The 23,814-nt window shown below is 42.2% G+C and overlaps 1 protein-coding gene across 10 annotated transcripts in view; it reads right to left on the reverse strand.

Annotated features, from left to right (window-relative positions):
* Positions 1-23,814, reverse strand: part of TNRC6C (trinucleotide repeat containing adaptor 6C) — a 103,461-nt gene that overhangs the window by 41,662 nt on the left and 37,985 nt on the right. For 8 of the 10 annotated variants that reach the window (XM_032241514.1, XM_032241516.1, XM_032241515.1 and 5 more), the window contains 2 exons: positions 14,062-16,671; positions 1,223-1,438 (listed from right to left, as the gene is read on the reverse strand). In XM_032241514.1, the coding sequence (XP_032097405.1) occupies positions 1,223-1,438; positions 14,062-16,671 (2,826 nt within the window). The remainder of the gene's footprint in view (positions 1-1,222; positions 1,439-14,061; positions 16,672-23,814) is intronic. The other 2 variants (XM_032241510.1, XM_032241508.1) reach the window with 1 other exon arrangement.

Genomic DNA, 23,814 nt, shown 5'->3' on the forward strand with positions numbered 1-23,814 from the left:
GGAACACACTATCTGGTTTTAGCAAAATAACAGAACAAAAAACCGATAAAATTTCATTTTAAGATGTTCAAAGAAAAGATGAAGCTTCTGCAGTTATGTGAACAATTTTTTTTTTTTAGATGGAGTCTCTCTGTCGCCCAGGCTGAAGTGCAGTGGCACAAACTTGGCTCACTGCAACCTCTGCCTCCCGGGTTCAAGCAATTCTCCTGCCCCAGCCTCCTCAGTAGCTGGGATTACAGGCACCTGTCGCCACTACCGGCTAATTTTTGTATTTTTAGTAGAGACGGGGTTTCACCACGTTGGCCAGGCTGGTTTCAGGTGATCCACCCGCTTTGGCCTCCCAAAGTGCTGAGATTACAGGCATGAGCCACGGTGCCCAGCCAGAATTAAATGGGAGGAAAATGTACAGTTTTTTCCTTTTTTCAAGTTGTTTATGTTTAAGCATAATAACATGAAAATAAACATGGTAACTTCCACCCAAAGTGGAATTCTGTTGACAAGATAAAAGAAGGGCAAGATGGCAAGATGTGTTAGATTGCCGTGAGGTAATACATATTTTCAAAACTAATCTCAAGAAGAAAAGATGATATGCTTTATCCCTCTTGCTCAGTGAAGCAGGTTTAAATTAATGTGGCAGGCATAAGACTGCTGCTGAAGTAGTGTGGGCATTATTAGGAGAATCAAACATACTGCTGGGTTGCTTTGATTCTTTCATTTATTTGCATTATTAAAAAAGGAGGGCATGGACATCTTTTAAAAGCGTCTTTGTGTTCACATATCACACATGGCAAATATTTTATAATCTTGGCTTTTTGTTCAAGTGATGGGGTCTTGCTTTATTGCCCAGGCGGGGTGCAATGGGACAGTCATGGCTTAACCTCCTGGGCTCAAGCTATCCTCCTACCACAGCCTCCCAAGCAGCTGGGATTACAGGCACGTGCCACCATGCCCTGCTAATTTTTCAATTTTTTTGTAGTGACAAGGTCTTACTATGCTGCCCAGGTTGGTCTTGAACTCCTGGGCTCAAGTGATCCTCCTGCCCTGGCCTCCCAGAGTGCTGGGATCACAGGTGTGAAGCACTGTGTTTGGCCAAGATTCTTGGTTTGTGGTTAAAGTATAAACATTATGAGGAAAGTATCCTAAAACTCTAATTTTTAAAATTCAACACTTTTGAGAATCATTTCTAATTGCCAGATCAGGGCAAGCAAGACGCTAGGCTTACCTGGTTTGCACAGGGCCGAGGCAGCAACAGGTGCGCCAGCTCTTCCAAATGCCATCGGTGGCTCAGCAGGGTGATCTCCCCACCCACTGCCACTGCTGGGTGGCTTCCCCCATGCTGCTGTGCCATTGTCCACCAGTGTAGAAGGGGAGGATGGTTCTCCCCAAGAGTGTTCAGTCTTTGAGTGAACATTAGGCATTTCTCCCCAGCCTGATGAAACTGAAAAAGGTTCCAAGGGGTACAGAAAATCATAAAAGTGCATCAGAGAAAAGTACAAATGTAATTCGGTTTTCAGTTTCAACATAATTTGAAGATAATCTATCCTTAGAATAGCCTTTAGTAGAAAATTTAAAGGAGGCAAATGTATTACATGTAATCAGATTTGTTTAGCTTTGTATTTTAAAATTTGTATTTATTTATTTTTGTAAATATATAAACACAGTGAGACGGGGTCTCATTGTGTTGCCCAGGCTGACCTCAACTCCTGGGGCATGCCACTGCACATAGATTGTTTAGCTTATTAAAACTGTTCAGACACAGTGGCTCATGCCTGTAATCCCAGCACTCTGGGAGGCTGAAGCAGGCGGATTACGTGAGGTCAGGAGTTCGAGACCAGCCTGGCCAACATGGTGAAACCCCATCACTACTAAAAATACAAAAATTTAGCCAGGTACAGTGGTGCACACCTCTAGTCCCAGCTACTCAGGAGGCTGAGGCAGAAGAATCTCTTGAACCTGGGAGGCAGAGGCTGCAGTGAGCCAAGACTGTGCCACTGTACTCCAGACTGGGCGACAGAGCAAGAATCTGTCTCAAAAAATATAAAATAAAAAACAGCCATTTTCTAACTCCTGACCTCTACCCATTTACAACTTTAAAAGTCCATTAAAAATTAAAGCCTATTTAATTCTCAGCATTTGCAACACAGTATGGTTTAAAAGAACAGTTTAAAACTATGATTAAGTAGCTGGTTTACTTTTTGGATTATATGTAATGACATAAAAGAAATATGTTACATGATTCTGAGAAAAATTTATGAGTTGCAAATATATAGTGAAATATTATTCTTAACTTTTGACCACTGTAGACCCAGATCACCTTATCTGAGCAAAGAAATGAGAAAACAGCAGATTAAACACATAAGGTAGTAACTGGAAAATGAAGATAGTTCCCATGGTACCACCCACAAGCTGAGAGAGATCAGAGGTGTCTGTCTTAAGAGAGTTAAATTACGGATCAGAGTAGTTACTGCAGGCACTCTGGGAGGGATTTTCAGAAACCCTTTCATTCCTTTGCCAAGTCCTTCTGCAGCTGCATCCCCAGGGATTGGTCCCTTGTGGAAACAGGTTACAGATGCACATACAAGCTTGTGGCATTACAGGTGACCCTTGACAACATGGGTGTGAACTGCAGTTATCCACTTACACAGATTTTCTTCTACCTCCACCACCTCAGCGATAGCAAGACCAAGCCCTCCAACATGAAGATCATGAAGATGATGAGAATGAAGACCTTTATGATGATCTACTTCCACCTAATGAATAGTAAAAATACTTCTCTCCCTCACAATTTTTTTTCTTTTTTTTTTTTGAGACGGAGTTTTGTTCGGTCACCAGGCTGGAGTGCAGTGGCACAATCTCGACTCACTGCAAGCTCCACCTCCTGGGTTCAAGCGATTCTTCTGCCTCAGCCACCAGAGTAGCTGGGACCACAGGCGCATGCCACCACCCCCCGCTAATTTTTTTGTATTTTTAGTAGAGACGGGGTTTCACCATGTTGGCCAGGATAGTCTCGATCTCTTGACCTCATGATCTGTCCGCCTCGGCCTCCCAAAGTGCTGGGAATACAGGCATGAGCCAACATGCCCAGCCACTTTTCTTTTTCTTTGGGGGGGGAAAAAAAAATTTTTTTTTTTTTTTTTTTAAGACAGTCTTGCTCTGTTGCCCAGGCTGGAATGCAATGGCACAATCTTGGCTCACTGCAACCTCCGCCTCTCAGGTTCATGAGATTCTCATGTCTCAGTTTCCCCAGTAGCTGGGACTACAGGCATGCAATGAAATGCCTGGCTAAATTTTGTATTTTTAGTAGAGATGGGGTTTCACCATGTTGGACAGGCTGGTCTTGAACTCCTGACCTTAAGTGATCTGCCCACCTCTGCCTCCCAAAGTGCTGGGACTATAGGCGTGAGCCATTGTGCCCAACCCTAACAATTTTCTTTTCTTATTTTTGAGGAGTCTTGTTTTGTCACCAGGCTGGAGTGCAATGGCACGATCTCAGCTCAACACAACCTCTGCCTCCTGGGTTCAAGCGATTCTCCTGCCTGAGCCTCCTGAGTAGCTGGGATTACAGGTGTGCATCACCACGCCTGGCTAATTTTTTGTATCTTTAGTGGGCGTAAGGTTCTACCATGTTGCCAGGATGGTCTTGATCTCCTGACTTCATGATCCACCCACCTTAGCCTCCCAAAGCGTTGGGATTACAGGTGTGAGCCACTTTTTTTTTTTTTTTTGAGACAGAGTCTCACTTTGCTGCCGAAGCTGGAGTGTGCAGTGCAGTAGCATGATCTTAGCTCAATGCAACCCTTCGCCTCCTGGGTTCACGTGATTCTCCTGCCTAAGCCTTCCGAGTAGCTGGGATTACAGGCACCCACCACTATGCCCAGCTAATTTTTTTTGTGTTTTTAGCAGAGATGGGGTTTCACCATGTTGGACAGGCTGGTCTTGAACTCCCAACCTCAGGTGATCGGCCTGCCTTGGCCTCCCAAAGTGCTGGGATTAAAGGCATGAGCCACTGTGCCCAGCCAGTTGTAATTCTTACATAGATACATTTTGTTCAGAGACAGAAGTGCGAATATTTTGAAAGCATGTGACTGTGTGCAAGAGAAAAACTTACAGTATAAAATGCAAATAGTTAACCATAAATTTTACATTGTTTGGCTTCAACATGGATATTACAATATCAATTATGAAATGTATTAATATTGACTAAAAATAGCATTGAATCAGTTCCCTTGATACTCTTTATTCTAATAAAATGCAGTAATACTGATTAATAACAGAAGGACACACAACCTAGAAATCAATTTAAAGTACAAGCTCTATGCTGAGCAATGTTTTATGCAAATAGTTAACAATAACATGGGATTAGCCCTAACCAGTTATTGCTGGCAACTGATAACTATATTACCTTTAATTACACAAAAGACAATAATATACATCAGGAGAAATAGTTACACAAATTGAAAGGACAAAATTAAATCAGGGACATTAACATAGCTAATAAAAATCATGAAGGTTTTGGGAAGCTAAAATAACTTATGTGTTGCTGAAGACCAACTAGCTATAAAAATGCTAATTTATTGCAGGTAATTAAATAATGAACTCACCTAGAATTTGTTTATCATGTCTAGACCTCCATCTCTTTGAAGAGTCAATATATATTACAAAATATTTAAGTCAAAACTAAGAATAAAATACCAAGATTGTGGTAAGCATAGTTAATTGATTTTTATAAAGAATTTTAAATTCCTCTTAAAAGCAGCAGAAATGCCTACAGAGTATTTTCATGTAGAAGGCAAACGATTTGCAAGCATCATGTTTCAAAATCTTAGAAATAAAAGAACACTTGCTTACTCAAAAGTTTTTAAAAACCTAGTATTTCCATTTTTATTTTTATTTAATAGAGACAAGGTCTTGCTGTGTTGCCCAGGCTGAAGTGCAGTGGCTATTCTTAAGTGTGATCAAGGTGCACCGCAGCCTGAAACTCCTAGATTGAAGCGATCCTCCTGCTTCTGAGTAGCTAACAGGCGCCTGCCACCACACCTGGCCCAATATTTTCATTTTCAGTTGAATCTGGCAAGATTATAATTTACCAATAATGCCATCCTAACAGAAACACTAGGATGTATCATCTGACACTCTAAAGGTTTTAGAAGATATGCTAAAAATTGAAATGCATTAGAAAATTTTGATGCAGAACAAGTATTCTCAGCATATAGAAAATAATTTTAAGTACTAGAATTAAAATAATCTCCACTGTTAAGTGTTTATCATCAGAGTGAATTTGGCATCTTTTTTTTGTTAATAATTTATAGGGATTATTTTAAAGTCTGAATTGATGAGGTAGAACAAATTTCTATCTTACATTGAACATACTGATACTAAACTTTTAAAAATGGTCCTTCAAATACTACTGCTTTTTGCAGAATATCTCTGTACTATGGGGTTTTGGAATCGTTATCTCCCTTCAATTTCTTCAAATTAACAAACAGAGATGGAGATAATAAAACATAGCCAGAATATGTAGTTTTCTTCAATTTTAAAGTATACTCTAATTTTCTTTCAGAATGGAGAAAACAAAGTGTCTAAGTGGTGTGCACCTGGAAGACGGTTATAAAATTGAGCAGGAGACAGAGAAAAGGCCAAGAAATCGGACCCAGGAACAGAGAATCACTCACTAAACATTGTTAAGCACATAGCATCTTAAGTACTACAGATAATTCAGTCAGTGGATGGAATTCTTTCCTCTATGAAATAAAAAATCAATTCTAGCTTGTTCCACAGATGCCACTTACATAGCTTCATAAATGCAATAGGCAGTCCTTTTTGGGAAGAAAGGTTTAGTTAAAAAGTGGCCAATTATAATTAATTGAGAGTATATGATAAAGGACTAGGCTGGGCGCAGTGGCTCATGCCTGTAATCCCAGCACTTTGGGAGGCCAAGGCAGGTGAATTACTTGAGGCCAGCAGTTCAAGACTAGTCTGGCCAACATGGTGGCACACTCCTGTAACACCAGCTGCTCAGGAGGATGAAGCACGAGAATTGCTCGACCCTGGAAGATGGGCATTGCAGTGAGCTGAAGTCTTGCCACTGCACTCTAGCCTGGGTGACAGAGTTAAGACTCTGTTTCAAAAAAAATAAAAATAAAAAAAATATATGTATCTATATGATAAAGGATTAAAAATTCAATTGATCAGGCATTTACTGAGTGCTTGCTGTGTGTTGGCTTTTTAAGGTACGGAACTAAATATTAATTAGATGACATTTTTTACTCATACCAATGGCCTTTAAAAGTTAACGTAAATTTACTATGATGGTTGGTTGGGTACTGGCTTATGGAGAAACAGAGCAGAATTGATAGTTGCCAGATCAATAAATCTTTCATAGCTGAAATCAAGATGGGTTTTTATACAGTGAAACTTTATACAGAAGAGTTTGCTCATTATAGAAGAGTACAGTCAGATGGCAAAGTATCCTACTTTTCTGACAGCTTTTGCTGTGGGCATTTTACACTTCTGTTCCAAATTCAGGGGACTCTTATTTGAGGGTTTCAGATTCGGGGTCCTTTCTAGAAGCAGACCACAGGCCTCGAGCTGCACAGCAACTTCCCTTAGAAGAGCTTCTCCCTGCCTTATTATAACATGGATTAAGTATTAGAAAAGGAAAAGCCATTTTATTTAGTTTTGATTTCAGTACATTAATACAGATTTTAATGTGCTAACTCTTCCCTACTGGTATGGGGGGGTGGGGGGACACACTGTATTTTCTTTTTCGAGACAGGATCTCCTGTTGTCCAGGATGGAGTGTGGCGGTGTATCCACAGCTCACTGTAGCCTTGACCTTCCTGGGCTCAGGTGATCCTCCTGCCTCGGCCTCCTGAGTAGCTGGGACTAGAGGCACGCTAATTTTTCTATTTTTTGTAGAGATGTGGGTCTCACTAGGTTGCCCAGGCTGTTCTCAAACTCCTGGGTTCAAGCAACCCACCTGGCTCAGCCTCCCAAAGTGTTGGGATTACAGGTGTGAGCCACTGTGTCTGGCTCCACACTGTATTTTCAACCATTTTCATCACTTACCTATTTTGAATTACCCAAAACTAAGGCCTTTGCATGTGGGGTTCGCGTGTCTCACGCCATGGACTTGCGTCGAGAAGCATCTCTTACTACTTCCTAGCAGGCTTCTAACTCCCCAGTCCTTGCTCAAGTCCAGCCCCACTTACCAAAGCCCTCGAACACAGGAAAGCAAAAACCCAACCAAATCCAAACCCAAGAAAAATCCCACATCTACAAAAAGCGTAGATCACTCAGATCTTTTAGTAACCATTCCGTAGTGCTTAAAATAGAATTCCTTCTGGCTGGAGAGGTCAATGGGATCTATTTCTGAAGTTATGTGAAAACAGCTGAGCTGTAACAGGATCTTGTTGATTCACTCCATCTGCAGGTGACTGTTTTTTGGGATAGTTTTTACACTAAAGAATGATAAACTTCCTAGGACAGGAGTAGAAGGAAGGCCAACGCTCTCTAGCTTCTGGTGCTGAAGAGACTTAGAGAAACAATACACGTTTCATCGCTGTATGTAGAAGCTTCCTAACTTTTTCCAAGTTTTAGTTTAGTGAAAGGGAGATACGCCTCTTCCATGATTAACATTCACAATCTCTGCTTTTATATTTTATATTATGATAAATGTTCCAGAAAACTAAGTTTTAAAGCAAGTATCACCAGATTAAGTAACCATATGCAAAGTAAAATTTGCCTCTGGCTAGAGCCTTTGCTCATTTGTAGTAGCCTTCAGTGGTCACCACCAGCACAGCTGAAATACCTGCTGTGGTCGAGAGACATCTCTAAAGGTCTGCAAATAGGCAGTAAAATGAACACAAAAAATTCTAGACTAAGGTCAGTACTAGCAGTATACTTCCTGCACAGGTCAATTTCTGATTGGCATATGTAATATTTTACTTCTAGCCATTGTTGAACACACAGTATGTCGAGACCCCACTATGCTGCTGGTTAAGCTTGGATCAAGTGTATAATGGCCTTCATACTTTACTCTAACATTATCTACATTTTGGTGAAATCTGAGTTAAGTGATGAAATCCCTGAAGTTCTTCTTCAATTTCATTGTTAGATTCAGAGTCAACTATGAGGCTCCGTCACTCACTAAATGGTTTTATTAATTAGTATTCAATGTTCTGTTGTGTGTCTGCAAGTGTCTTTTTTTTTTTTTTTTGAGACAAGAGTCTTGCTCTAACGCCAGGTTGGAGTGTAGTGGTGCAATCCTGGCTCACTGCAACTTCCGTTTTCTGGTTTCAAGCAATTCTTCTGCCTCAGCCTCTCGAGTAGGGGGGACTACAGGCACGCAGCGCCACACCAGGCTAATTTTTTCTATTTTTAGTAGAGATGGGGTTTCACCATGTTGGCCAGGATGGTCTTGATCTCCTGACCTCGTGATCCGTCCGCCTTGGCCTCCCAAAGTGTTGGGATTACAGGCATGAGCCACCGTGTCCGGCCTGCAAGTGGGTTTTTAAGTGTCCCAGAATATTTATGTCTAAGTATACAAGGTAATCATGTTGCTGAGTATTTTTAGGATTTGCTTCATTCCCTTAGAACACACACAAATGCTACGTTTTTCCTTTCTCCCTTTGTGCCACATCCCACTAACTGGTAAAACAACAGACTGATTTTACGACAACTTAATAGCTTCGTATGCACAGCAGAACACCAGGTGCAGGTCCTGCAATTCTGGCTTGCACCAGAGACTGAGTAATTAAGGAATCTTCTGACGAGGAGGAGGTGTGCAAGCCAGTGTAGACAACTTCACATCCTGGGTCAAGTGCAGCCTCTGAAGCCCTTCTCAGGCAGCCTATACTTTCTGAGAAAAAGACAGGCACAGGGATATTTCTCTGGATTCATACTGTTGTTTTATCTCCAGAATGAATCTGAACCAGGTCCAGACAACCCAGTTTAGGAAGCTACACTGCATTTCCTAAAATACTATCGGTTTTCTTCAGGCTCACAGAAAACTAGTTAATATCAACAAAGACAGGAGAAAAATGACTGTACCGTAGCATTCACTCCTTTATAACACACACTCAGACACACAATATGTAATTCAGAAATCATGTTTTGTAAGATAGGAGAGATCAATACCCTTAAGTGGTAAAGATCAAAAATTTAAAACCCAAACTCTGATGTAAGTGAAAATTCTATAAATTCAGCATAGGCCAATAGCAAAATTACATTAAACCTAAAAACACCAACCTTAAAAATAGAAGCTTCATGAGGCAGTCACAAGTGGAAGGCTTTTGTCTGGGAATCCCAGTAGCTATTCAAAGCTATGCAGGCATTCAAGCCAGTGGGCAGCACGGCCCGGCAGATGCTGAGACTGCTGCTGCCCTTGCTGCTCCTGAATGGCCAGAAGGTACAGTCCCCAGAGAGGAATGCCACTCCCGTATACAGTCACCTCTATGAAGGGAACTGGTATGGAATTATGTCTGCTACTTCTATAGGCTCAAAGAATCGCTTGGTCTGACAAGCTTGGAGAGTGTAAGACTATGATTACTTGTAATTCTCAAGGGTGATGAACTTCACTCTCATCGCAAAAGAAGGCCTGCTTGATGCTTGAGACTTAAACACCACAGGTAATATAGAGCAGGAATAATAGTGCAGCCATTTTACACCAGTGGTAGAAAAAGAGATTAACATTATAAATGAAAAAAATAAACAAGTAACCCCATCGTATGTTGTGCAGTACGCCAAACTCGACATAGTTTCAGCATATGAGCTTATTTCTACATGGAAAAAAGTTTGTGTAACTTGTTTATCTCTGTTAATTGGTAAAACTAGATTCACAGCTGCTCCTATAATATTGCTACAACTACAAAGAGCTACAGGAAGAAAGGAGTATAGAAATACTCACTCTGTTAAGCTGTAGCAATTACAGCACATTTTTCTTCTTTACATTTGGTAATAATACGTGCCATTTGTTTTAAAAAATCTGTAAATATTTTTCATATAAGAGAATTATTTTGGCCCTTTTAACTGAACAAGAATGCTTTTCTCAGTGAAGCTCCCATTTTTGGCTATGAAAAACCAGTTAAAAGTAGTTTCTGGGCCAGGCACGGTGGCTCATGCCTGCAATCCCAGCACTTTAGGAAGCCGAGGTGGGTGGATCACTTGAGGTCAGGAGTTCAAGACCAGCCTGGCCGACATGGTGAAACCCAGTCTCTACTAAAAATACAAAAAATTAGCTGGGCTTGGTGGTACGTGCTTGCAATCCCAGCTGCTAGAAAGGCTGAGGCAAGAGAATCGCTTGAACCTGGGAGGTGGAGGTTGTGAGCTGAGATTGAGCCACTGCACTCCAGCCCAGGCAACAGAGTCAGACTTTGCCTTTAAAAAAAAAAAAAAAAAAAAAAAGGATAGTTTCTGGCCAGGCATGATGGCTCACACCTGTGACCCCAACACTTTGGGAGGCCAAAGTCAGAGAATGGCTTGAGGCCAGGAGTTTGAGACCAGCCTGGTCAGCCTGGGCAACACAGCAAGGCTCTGTTTCTAAAAGAAAAAGTTTCTAAAGATAACATATCAAAGGAGAGAGATCTCCCAACAAATGTAATGTGGTTCTAGCCTCTGTAGGGTGTCATGGATGTAATATTTTAGAAATGTCAGCAATCGGGTCATGGTATATATTACATATCTGAGACTTCACCATCTCCCTTCCACATATGTGCCCTCGGAGAGCTACTTAATCTCCTAGATCTCGTTTGTGAAATGAGGCCCAAGGAGCTGTAAAAATTCAATGAGATGATGTATAAAAATGCTCCACACGTGACTGCCAAGCATGGCCAGACCACACTTATTCCAAGACTTCAGTGCCAGGCACAGGGCCCTCTTAGCTTGAGCTCTTCCAGGAGTCTCTGAGCAGGAGAGGACACTCAAATTGTGACCTAGGAGGAAGAGCTTGGGACTATTCACTATGGGTGGATGCGACATGCTAGCCATTTAAAAAAAGTCATGGGCTGCATAATGACATTTCCGTCAACTGACTGTGTATATGACAACGTCCCCTAAGATTATATATAATGGAGCTGAAAAATTCCCATCACCTAGTGACGCTGTACCCATCACAGTGTAGTGCAATGCATTCCTCAGGTGTTTGTGGTGATGCTCGTGTAAACAACCTTCTGTGCTGCCAGCCACAGCAAGGTCTTGCACACTCAACTGATGACGCTAACCAAAGACTGTTACTGGTTTATGTCTTTACTGTACTTCTTGTTATTGCATCTCCAATGGGACAAGGTGTGGAGGTGGACGACAGTGACAGTGAAGATCCTGACCCTGTGGAGGCCTAGGCTAGTGTGTGTGTGTGTGTGTGTGTGTGTTTTTAAAAAAAAAAAAAAAAAAAAAAAAAAAAAAAAAAGCTCCCAGAACAAGTATATAAAAAATACTTTTGTATAGCTGTACAATGTGTTTGTGTTTTAAGCTAAGTGTTATTGAAGCAAAAGTATCTTTTAATCTTTTAATAAGTATAGCGTGGCTTAAGTGCACAGTGTTCACAAAGTCTACAGCAGTGCACAGTAACACCCTAGGCCTTCACATTCACTCACCGTCACTCACTCACTGACTCACCCAGAGCCACTTCCAGTCCTGCAAGATCCACTCGTGGGAAGTGCCCTACACAAGTGTACCATTTTTAATCTTTTATATCATATTTTTAATACCCTCTTTTCATATTTAGATACATAAATACTTAACCATCGTGCTACAACTGCCTACAGTATTCAGAAATATGCTGTGCAGGTTTGTAGCCCAAGAGCAATTTGTACCATATAGCCCAGGTGAGGAGGCTATACCATCTGTGTTTGTGTACCGCTGCTTTATAATGTTAACACAATGCTGAAATTGTCTGATGACACACTTCTTAGAATGTATTAGCACTGTTAAGCAATGTTGACCGTATTAATTCTGTTCTTGGAGACTTTTTTTTTTTTTTTTAAAGAAATGGGGACTCACGATGTTGCCCAGGCTTTGAACCCCTGGGCACAAGCCATCCTCCCACCTCAGCCTCCCAAGTAACTGGAATTATAGGCGGAGGCTCTCAGATCACTTTTCTGCATACCTTTACTATAATGCTAATTAAAGTCTATTAAATTTGGTATTACTGGTCTGTCCCACTAGACTATTCCTTACTTAGGAATAATCTTATTTTTCAAATCCCTTCATTTTTCTTCTTCCTGCTTCTCCTTATTGCTCCAAGTACTTTATAAAATGTAAGGGCCTAGAAATGTTAGTCATATGCTGGTAAAAAATTGGAATTGCAAATTCAAGTACCCCAAGGAACCAGCCAGTTAACGTAAACAGGCCCAGTGTAAGAACAGCAGCACAAGCCTGATGAAGCTTAATGGCTACTGATCAAAAACCTCAGTGCTGGGAACCGTCAGGGACAGTGCGGAGTGTGGCCTCATGGAGAGAACACACAGGCCCTTATGAGGGCAGAGGCTCTGACTGACTGCTGCCATGTGAATCCAATGTGTCAGACTTTCCAGGTTTCCAAAGGAAGCCAGAAATCTGGAATTTAATATAAAACATTTGCATTAAAAAATGCTGATTCACAGAATAAATGTAGGCCGAAAAGGCACATTTGTGGGACTAGGTGCAGCCCACGGACCACCAGTTTTTGATGTCCGGTTTAGTGACACTGACGTGTTAGATGGAGGCTAAAACTGTCTTGAGATCCATAAAGGACTCCTGATGAGGCAGCCTCAGAGAGGTACAAGTGAACCACCAGAAGTCTACGAGGAGGCTAGAGGGCCCAGCTGGTGGGCCAGGGGAGGTCCTATAGGGCAGTCATATTTGAATTAATACAGCAAGTAGGACATTCTCCTGTTGAATGCTTATGATCAATACCAAAAAGGTACCCAAATGCCCAGGCTCCCCTACACAAGATGGTGACCCCTCAACTCCACTGGTCCCCAGCGTGCAGACCTCCTGGGCTGTTTCCTCCCTTGCACCATCACCGCCTGATACTAAGTATATACTTTAATTCACTGCTGTTTGCTTCCCTCACTACATCTACACCCTACCATGGCAGGGTTTTGACTGTTTTACTCCCTGCTGTTTCCCCAGCTACTAAAGCACAGCTCAGCACATGGCAGGCCCTAATAAATTCACTGTGTATGGTGATCTCTGGGCCCTGACATTGCCCAGGAACCCTCCAAGGGCCCCAGTCAGTTCTCTGTTCCTGTTCTCTACATGGGCTAATGCATGCTCCCCCTCTGCTCATGCTGCTATTCCTAGCCAGCCCTCTTCCCCTCTGGGCTGGTATCCATCACACTCCCAGAGAGAAAAGAACCCCAGAAGGTGGCCTTGACCCTCTGGCCATGACAGCCTGGCCCACCTGTGCAGCACTCTTTCCAGCTCCTTGCTTCACAAGATGGATGAAGTGCCCTTGTCCTACTGGACGCAGGGATCTCCTCCCTCTTATTCTCATCTCTACTTGTTCCTTTCTAACAGCTTTGAAACATGCTCATGACTCTGTCACCTTAAATCTCTCTATTCTGGACTTTGACCCTCTGGCTGAGAACTGGTCTTCCATATCTGGCACTTTTTATCATCTCCACTGGACACATCAGGGTCTGTGCCTACTGCTGTGCTCACGGGCATGTCGGTGAATTGGCACAGTCATCTGCCAACTTGCCCCAGCTCTGAACTGTGTCTGTCTCATCATCTTCTTTGCTCCTGCATCCAAATGGTTACGAAATCTTGCGGTCATGCTCTGCCATTGCTTTCAAATCCATCTCCGTCTCCACCCCAGGCCGCCACCACCGCCACCACCACCACCACCAAAACATTCATTTGATGTCCTACTAAATATGCTTAATATATTTTTTTCTTGGATAGAAAACCACCAGAGGATGCTGCTTTACTTGCTCTCACTGGATACTCTTTAAATATTGTAGGGTGATAGGGAACTTAAATTATTTTAATGCTATTTGCTATAAAAACACTATTTGAGAGTATTCATGAATATATAATGAGAATACGCTATTTTTTTACTCATAAAGAAATATTCAATACCTTTCATACCTGGACCGAGCAATGGTGATCGATTCAGCTGAGTACTGGCCTGGTGCGGTGGTGGCGTCTCCACCCGGTGTGTGGTGTTGCTCGTGGTAGTGGTGGTGGTGGTGGTATTGGTCGTGGTACTGCTCTGGATGACCGGGTTGTTTCTATCCCACATGTTTACAGTTTTATTGTTATAGTTGCTTGGGTCCCCCCAAGCTGAGGTACCATCATCAATTTCCATTTTGCGGCGAATGGATGGTGGAGAGGGTTCTTCCCAGCCAGTTGCCTCGCTGCTGTCCTTCTGTTTGACTGGTACTGGCCCCCCGATCCACCCTGTTCCTGTCTGTTTCACAGAAGCAGCTCCTCCCCAATTACTCACATTGTTGTCTTGGGGTTTATTAGCCCAGTTTTGTTGGGGGCCAGGTTTTAAAGTCTCCCCCCAGTTTGTACCTGGATTGACCTTTGTATTTGTGCTGCTGCCCCAGCCGCTGGTCCCAGATCTCGTGGTGTCATTCCAACCAGACCCTGATCTATTACTATCAGCATCCCATCCAGATCCATTCTTTTTCCCATCCCCCAAGTGTGCCAGGACAGACGATGAATCTGCCCAGTCTCCCCCTCCTGCACTCCAGGCTGGATTTGATCTTTGTCCATCTCCCCAGTGTTGGGATTTGGGCTTTGGAGGCTCACCCCAGGTGGGTGACTTGTCCTCCTGATTTACAGCCCCACTCCAAGCATGGCCACTCTTAGCAGCAGCAGCAGTACTAACAGCAGTAGAGCTTATCGAGTCCCCCCAAACCCCTGGGCCACTTGGCGCTTTGTTGTTGCCGTCTCCCCAACCTGTGTTTGCTGGCACAGCGGCAGGTGGCGCACTGACCCACCCAGATACTGAAGAGGTATTTGAACTGTTCATGATGGACCCATCGTTCTTCCCCCCTGAGTTTGAAGGCTGAGTAGCTGCACAACCCCAGGCCTCTGTCCCATTGTCATTTTTCCTTTCAGGCCTAGGGGATTCTTCAAATTCCCAGGCAGTGTTTTGCTTTACAGGAGTCTGTCCCCAACCAGTATTAGACAGAACTCTTGGGTCAAGATCATTCCTTGGCAACTGGATATGCCCTTGGTCTATAATCCCTTTATCTCGCCTTCGGCCTTCTCCTGTTCCTTCCCTCCCAGTGCTTCCTTCATTGTGGTTGCCAGAACCATCACTACTTCCTTCACTTGCTGTAGTTCCGGAAGATGCAGCTTTGGCCCAGGAGTTCATGTGTTCACCGCTAGGCTGCACAGAAGGGTTCTGGCTGGTGACACTAGGACTTTCCCACCCTGTTGATCCTTTCCCATTGATGTCACTATTGGAATGCTGGTTTGGGGGCTTTCCCCATTCTCCATTCACACCATTAGAGGTGCTTCGGCTGGGGTGGCCCCAAGCTCCTGAATGGATATTACCAACGCCATTGTTGCCACTGCCCCTTCCCCAAGCAAGTATTCCAGGACCAGCAGGAGGTCCTGAATCCCAAGCATTTCCTCCATTTCCTTCCTTTTGCACAGCACTGCTGGATCCATTTTGTTTAGCACTTAATGCTGAGTTCACAGTGTCTCCATTCCCCTGACTGAACCCAGAATTGCCATTTCCTGTGGCAGGGTTACCTGGGGACAATCCCCACACAGAATTGCTTATTCCTTCAGCACTGCCCCCACTGACTTGAGAAACTGATGATCCATTAGCACCAGGAAGGCCTTGCAGGTGGGGTGGGATGATGGCCCCCATACCAACAGCCATGCCCCAGTTTGGCAGTCCATTTGTCTGCATTGCATTGATAGGGTTGGGTGAAGAGTTCATGGGGTTAGTGTTATTTGGTCCATCAGTGTTAAGGTTCTGAGGTTGTACGCTGAAAGACACATTCTGAGAAGTGGACGTTTGTGGTTCTGTGCTCTCTTGCGGCAGCAAGTTTCCCCAAGCACCTAAAGTGCCTGTTGGGTTCCCGTTCTGGTTGCCCATATTTTGACCTATGGCACTGACTGGACTGCAAATACTGGAAGGGCTGCCTGTCGCCACGGTTCCTTCATGTCCAAGTACAGGCCAGGCAGCTGGGTTGGCATTAGGATTAAGGTTCAGATTAATGCCAGCATTGGAGTTGGAAGCACCCCAGCAATTCTGACTTCTCCCGTCTCCAATCATGGTGTCCATTTTTCCATCCCCACCACTGACAGAGCAGTGAGCCAGGCCAGAGCTGGAGCCTGTGGCTACACCCCACACTCTGGCTGCACTTCCATTACTGTTCGCTCCTCCTGCTCCAAGGGCACTCTGATTAGAAGGGCTTTGGACGAGTGCGCCATTGGTGCCATTATTGCCATTTGTCTTCTTGGTATGTCCAGTGAAGTTGCCCTGGGCACTCCCTGTAGCCATGCTACTGTTCTCTGAGCCACAGTTGGAGGCAGAGTCAGTGTCTGTAGTACATTCTGAGGCAGATTCAGTCTCTGTTCCTGTGATGGAAGGCCACGCCTCCTTGTCTGTCCTATCTATTATCACTTTATCCCAGCTGCAGTTGGCTTCGCTTCTGTAAGTAGGCTGCTGTCCCCAGTGGGAATTTTCATAATGATCTGCCAATCCACTATGACTGAGATCTGAAAAAGATGAAACAAAATTCAAAATTAGATTTTCTACCCATTTGTCAATGAATCAACTGTTAACTAGTCTTTGGGGAAGCTCTTTATTTCAAGTCTTCAAATCTGAATGACAAACACTAAAAAATGACTTAAAGAAAAAAGCTATTTGTCTTCTTCCATTTTAAAAAGCGTTAATGTTTCTAAAATTATATCAATTCCTACCACTACACCATACTATTATTCCCCTTGGAGAATACTCACAATGCACATTAGCACATAAGGATCTCTGAGAGCATCTGTAGGAAAGGCAGCTCTGAAAGACACGTGACTTTGCAACTCCTATAAACGTAAAAACTGCGAAACGCTGGCAATGACAGTAAGTTCATATGGAGTTTTGAACAAAACTTGTAGTTCTCTTTAAGACCTCTAATTACAGTATTATATAGAGGCAGAACATGGCTTTCAGCAGAAACAAATTGTAAATTGCACTGCAGAAATCATAACAGAACCAATATTTGGGGTGGGGGAAGTGGTGAGATAAGACATATGAGACAATGCTATCTTATGCTTATCAAGAATACTAAGGATTAGAAATGTTTAATTAGATTTATGCTACTTTATCTGATCTCATCTGCAATTTAGTTTATCAGTCTCCTGCGCATTAATTTAAAAAATCTGCAACTCAAAGACATGGCTGAAAAAAAAAGAAGAAAAAGAATCTCAGCCCTACAGGTGGTATCTTTTGGGTCTCCAAGGATTCCCTCTCTCCTTGTTTTCTATTTCTTTAGAGACTTTTCATTGGAGATCCCTAGAATAACTTTATATGCTACCTTTTTATAGTATTTATATAACTCTTTGGGTCCTTTTAAAGAATCCACTGTTTGGGATCTGCAATATTATTTCTTATGACTTTCATAATCATTTAAGTATTTCCAACATTGCAATCAAACTTATATTCCAATCAACTTTTCGGCAGACTTTTAAAGTATCTATCAATCAAAAATAAAGTAAAAGAAATGTTAAAAAAATTTAACCTAAACAAACAACTCACATATATAATTTAGAAATCTCAGGTGAGTTTCTTTAAATACTATTTTATTGCAATATACAATTAAATTGCAATAAAACATTTTCTTATCTTTTAGAATATTTTAATTATGTTCTCTTCAAATTTATTTTAACAAGAAAAATATTATGGACAGTTAGAACATGAATTTGCCAAATAAATTCTCTTTTAAAGTTGGATAGAGCTAAAGGAAAAAAAGTATACATGTAAAAAATTATCATTATCATTAGAAAGACCATACTAAAGCTAATATCGACATTAAGAGAGATTTTTATTGCCTGACTTAAGAGCAATGTAATGATTTTAGAATGATGCTGTAGGTGATTTCAAGGTAGGTACATAATTCCAGGTGAAAACTACAAAGGAATATGAAGACAGGCAACATAATTTTTTTTTTTTTTTGAGACAGAGTCTTGCTCTGTTGCCTAGGCTGGGGTGCAGTGGCCTAATCTCCGCTCACTACAACCTCTACCTCCTGGGTTCAAGAGATTCTCTTGCCTCAGCCTCCAGAGTAGCTGGGATTACAGGTGTGTGCCACCACACCTGGTTAATTTTTTGTATTTTTAGTAGAGACGGGGTTTCACCATGTTGGGCAGGCTGGTCTGGAACTCCCGAGCTCAGGTGATCCGCCTGCCTTGGCCTCCCAGCTGGGATTACAGGCGTGAGCTATTGTGCCCGACCAACAGAAAACTTTAAATATTGAGGCTGTTACAAAATGACTAGGTTCTTCTCACTGCCAAATATTAGGGGTTGGCTCTATAACCAATAGGGGTTGGACAATCTGGTTTCCAACATACTCTAAAAACTAACATAATAACTAAAGAGATAAATGAGCCATTCCTCATTTAACACAGAAAATAAGATGAAGTTAACACACTAAGATTATGGCTTGTTGCCAGCAAATATTGCCACATTTCATTTTACCATCTGTTTGGCTTCCCTCAGGGACAGGTTGTGCCATAAGGCAGACTGCCTCCTGACTAGGACAGCACTCACTGCAACCCACACCCAGAAAGCAGGAGGTTAACAACCTGGCTGACCAATGCATTCTTTTCCATATGTGAGGTGCCATTTGAATACACAGTATTGTTGGTTCCATTCCACAATAGTCACATTGTGAAAGAATCTGCCCTTTGTTAATGGTCTGCTTTGAGGACTTGAGGATTGCGCAGGCCCTAGTTTGACAGGTTCACACTCAGTTATATGAGGGGTTTGAAAGAAGCAGAGCATTACAAGCTGGTGGCTAATAAATGCTGTGGGACGATAATCTAGCCACATGAAGTGAAAGTAGATCCCTTATATGATATACAAAAACACATTCTAGATAAAGACCTAATTAGGAAAAGCGAAACTTCTTAAAGCTTATTAAGGAAATACAGGAGATCATCTCTATAATCTTGGACATTGTATCTTCTTATAAAAGACATGAAATACATAAGACATAAACAGGTGATAAATTCAACTATGCTAACAATAAAAGCATCTATATAACAAAAGATAACACATAATGGAAACTAGAAATACAAGCCACAGGCAGGGAGAAGATACAACAGATAATGTATGGTTATCAGATTAAAGAAATCCTGGCTGGGCGTTGTGGCTCTCGCCTGTAATCCCAGCACTTTGGGAGGCCGAGGGGTGGATCTCTGGAGGTCAGGAGCTTGAGACCAGCCTGGCCAACATGGTGAAACCCTGTCTCGACTAAAAATACAAAAATTAGCTGGGTGTGGTGGTGCATGCCTGTAACCCCAGCTACTCAGGAGGCTGAGGCAGGAGAATCACTTGAATCTGGGAGCTAGAGATTGCAGTGAGGTGAAATCATGCCACTGCACTCCAGCTTGGGTGACAGAGCAAAACTCCACCTCAAAAAAAAAAAAAAAAAAAAAAGAAAAAGAAAAAGAAAAGAGACTGAGCCTGACAGTTATTTATTTCATTTTTCTTTTTCTTTATATAGCACAAAAAATACAAAAATTAGCCAGGCATGGTGGCGTGTGCCTGTAATCCCAGCTACTCGGGAGGCCGAGGCAGAAGAATCACTTGAACCCGGGAGGCAGAGGTTGCAGTGAGCTGTGATCGCTCCACTGCACTCCAGCCTAGGCAACAGAACGAGACTCCATCTCAAAAGAAAAAAAAAATCCTAAAAATCAGTAAGAAAAAGGCCAACAACCCAACCAGAAATGGGGAAAGGATAGGAACAGGCAATTTAGAAAAGAGAAAACTCATATAGCCATTAACATATACGAAACAACAATCAACCTTATGAGCAATCAAGAAATGCACTTTAATGTCACACTCTAGATGAAAGTGACATAACACAACAATGTGAACTGTGGTTCCCTCTGCGGGTAGGATGGGGACACCTATAACATTTCTAAAATAGAGAGCTCTGAAGCAAATGACATCATATTATGTTAAATCTCTACTGTGAATACAGTTATATTATTTTCTGTATACTTTCTATTTAAAAAATATTTTTAAAATTTTCAATTTTCACGCTTAAATGTGATACAAATGAGGTGGCACAGAAGTCTTACTAAAAACCCATCTGCTCCCTGAATTGTCTCCCTTTTTTTTCGTTTTGAGAAGGAGTCTTGCTCTGTCACCCAGGCTGGAGTGCAGTGGCATGATCTCTGCTCACCGCAACTTCTGCCTTACGGGTTCAAGTGATTCTCCTGCTTCAGCCTCTTGAGGAAGCTGGGATTATAGGCACATGCCACCATACCTGGCCAATTTTTTGTATTTTTAGTAGAGACAGGGTTTCACCATGTTGGTCAGGGTGGTCTTGAACTTCTGACCTCATGATCCACTTGCCTCAGCCTGAGTGTCTAATTTCTGAAGGTGAGTTTCTTGAGGGCATGGCAAATATCTTTTGTTTTCCATTCAAAATGCTTGCCACATATAGGCAAACAATATATGTTTCCTAGGCGAACAAAACCATAAACGCATAGTGCTACAATCTGAGTTCTAGCTAAAGTCATCAATTAGCTGCACTTGCACAGACCACGTTGCTTTGAACAAGCATGTCTGTCTTCTGAGGGAACCACTTCCACCACAATGATAACGCCTCCTACTCCGACATTCCCAGATCTATACCCTTGAGGTGTAGATCTCAACTATGCCACAGCAAAGTAACCACAAATGGGGCAGTGCTGGCAGGAAGCAAAGTCAGTTCTACAAAGGCCAAAATTCATCTGCAATAGCTGAAGTGCCATAAAGATGGCCACACAGAATGCCATAAGGATGAAGTCATGCCTGTTGAGTTTACATACTGGGTATTTCTAGAACGTTTTCCATTAAAACACAAGAAACAAAACTTCCCTCTGAATGTCCCTATCCAAGCACCCTCACGTCTTGACTGGATTACCGTAAATAACTTTCCAACAGGTCTCTTCCCATGCCCCATATTGCCCCATCCCCAGTAACATGCTCAACGCTGTGTATAGTGCTCTTTTCCAAATGAATGCCCAGTGAATCACCAATGGCCTGTTCTCTTTTTAGGCCATTCACATCATTCTTTCCCTTGCTCTGTGCTCCAGTCAGTTCCTTGGGGTGCCATCTGTGTCCTGCCCTCCCAAAGACAGGGCTGTTAAAGGTGCCATCCCCTGCCCGGGCTCAATGTCTATTCTTTTTCCTATCTCAAATCCATGGACACTTAATTTGGGAAGTTTTTGTTCCCCAGTTAGGCCTCGCTCATATATTCGTTGTAACGGTCTTCCTTTCAAGTCACTTAGACCAACCAGGTGACCAACAATTTCTGTCAAGGGCCTGAGAGCCAAACTACTTTAGGCTTTGTGGCCCGTATAGTCTCTGTCACAGCTACTCAGTTCTGCCACTATGGAACAAAACCAGAATGAGTGTGGCTATATGCCAACAAAACTTTATTTACAAAAATAGGTGATGGGCCAGATGTGGCTCATGGGCCCAGAGCTTGCCAACCTGATTGACACAGTAACTATGATTGAGTGCCTCCTATGTGCAGCTACTGTGCCGGGGACACAGCCATAACAAGACCAACGACTTCCCTCTCTCATGGAGCACACATCCTAGTGTGAGTTATCATGTGACTGGCTGGTTCTCCCTCTAGGCTGTAAACACCAAGGGGTGACTATTTTGGTCCTATTTTTTTTATTGCCAGTGTTCAGCAGAGTATCTGACAGAGAAGCAGCAGTAAATAAGCATCCACTGAAGGAATGAATTAATAATTTGTATCAATACTTGAAAGCAGTTTGCTAGTAATATAAATGATGCTTAAATTTTCAGTCTTGAAGGTAATGTTAAGATTAAGCTTAGGTTGCCATGTTGACTAGCAACCAACCCAAATGAAGTTATTTGCAAAGACATTGAGTTATCCACTCAGAAAAATTAGTACAAAAGGAACTGACAGTTCAAAATATTTTTTAGTCAGAAAAAAATTACAACTGAAACCATGAATCTATGTTAAAAACATATTTCTGCCTTTGGCAATAAGTTATACTACCTCACCCCTAGGCATACACCCAAAAGAAAGAAAATCAGTACACTGAAGAGAGAGCTTCGACGTCTGCTGCAGCACTACTCACAACAACCAAGATTTGGACGCAACTTATGTGTCCATGAACAGATGAACAAAGAAAACATGGCACAATGGAATACTATTCAGCCATAAAAAGAATAAGATCCTGTCATTTGCAACAACAGAGATGGAACTGGAGGTCATTATGTTAATTAAAATAAGCAGGCACAGGAAGACAAGCTTTGCATGTTCTCACTTATTTGTGGGAGCTAAACGGAGATTGGGTAGAAGGATAGTTACCAGACGCTGGGAAGGGTAGTCAGGGAGTGAGGGGTGGAGAGAAGTGGAGATGATTAATGGGTACAAAAAATAATCAGAAAGAATAAGACCTAGTAATTACTAGTGTAACAGGCTGACTATAGCTAAAAATAATTTCACTGTACATTTAAAAATATGTAAAAGGGTATAATGGAACTATTTGTAACACAATGGATAAATGCTTGAGGTGATGCATACCCCATTTACCCTGATATGATTACACATTGCATACCTGTATCAAAATTATCTCCTGTAACCCATAAAAATACCTATATATACCTTCTATGTACCCACAAAAATAAAAAATATATATAAAAAATATAAGTTTTACCATATAAGTCAATTTGGAACAATGCTATTTTACTTAAGAAGAAACCAACCAACCGTCTGTCTCTCTTCTACCTCTGTAGCCTCCTTGTGCCTCCTGGGATAAGCAGTGGCCTCGGGGCCACCTTGTGGCTGGCGCGAGAGGAGCAGGGAGTACGCCCAGCCCAGCCCACTGAAGCTTCAGGCTGCAGCTGCTGACATTCCATGTTTGGCTACCATTATGAGACATACTGCTACTCTTTTTTCTTTCTCGTATTTTAGCTGCTCTCTTGCTCCTTACTTCTTGGTTTTTCCATCTCATCAAATGACCTGGCTCCCCCAAAATTAATTTTATTGAAAATTCAATGCAGGTTTGTGGGGGAAAAAAAGTACCTACCACTTACAAGCTCTCTTTTGAAGGGTAGGCTTAGGGATCTCTCTGAAAATCATAAGTACAAACCCCCCAAGCCAGGGACTGTACTGCATACTGAGCTGATTGAAATACGCTTTTAGTTCTATTCTAACAAGTCTCTGAAGGTCTCCTCTTCCTCCTCTCCACCACCACCACCACCGTCATCACCATCACCACCACCATCATCCACATATTCTTTTAATCAGAATACTAGGATTTATTCCCAAAATGAAAATGTAGTCTAAAAGATTAAACTTGGTTTAAAAGTTATGAAACGACTGACTTTTAAGAGCAGCCATCTTGAAATGAATAAAAATTCTGAAATGAACGAAGATTAAATTCTCTTACAGGTATTCGAGACTCTCCTGTTCAGCACATGAGCTTTCAAAGGCTAAAATCCACACACCTGAACACAGCAAGTCTGAAGAGACTTTACAAATGAAAGTCCTCACATTTATAAGACATCATATACCTTATACCATTTTGGAGTCTGAATTATTTCCATACATATTGGCTTAACTGAACCTTACAAACAATGTCAGTTTTACAGATGAAGAAACAGGCTGA

The sequence above is a fragment of the Sapajus apella genome, unplaced genomic scaffold (assembly GCF_009761245.1).
Source record: "Sapajus apella isolate SASKATOON/1434 unplaced genomic scaffold, GSC_monkey_1.0 scaffold48, whole genome shotgun sequence".
Taxonomy (NCBI): Eukaryota; Metazoa; Chordata; class Mammalia; order Primates; family Cebidae; genus Sapajus; species Sapajus apella.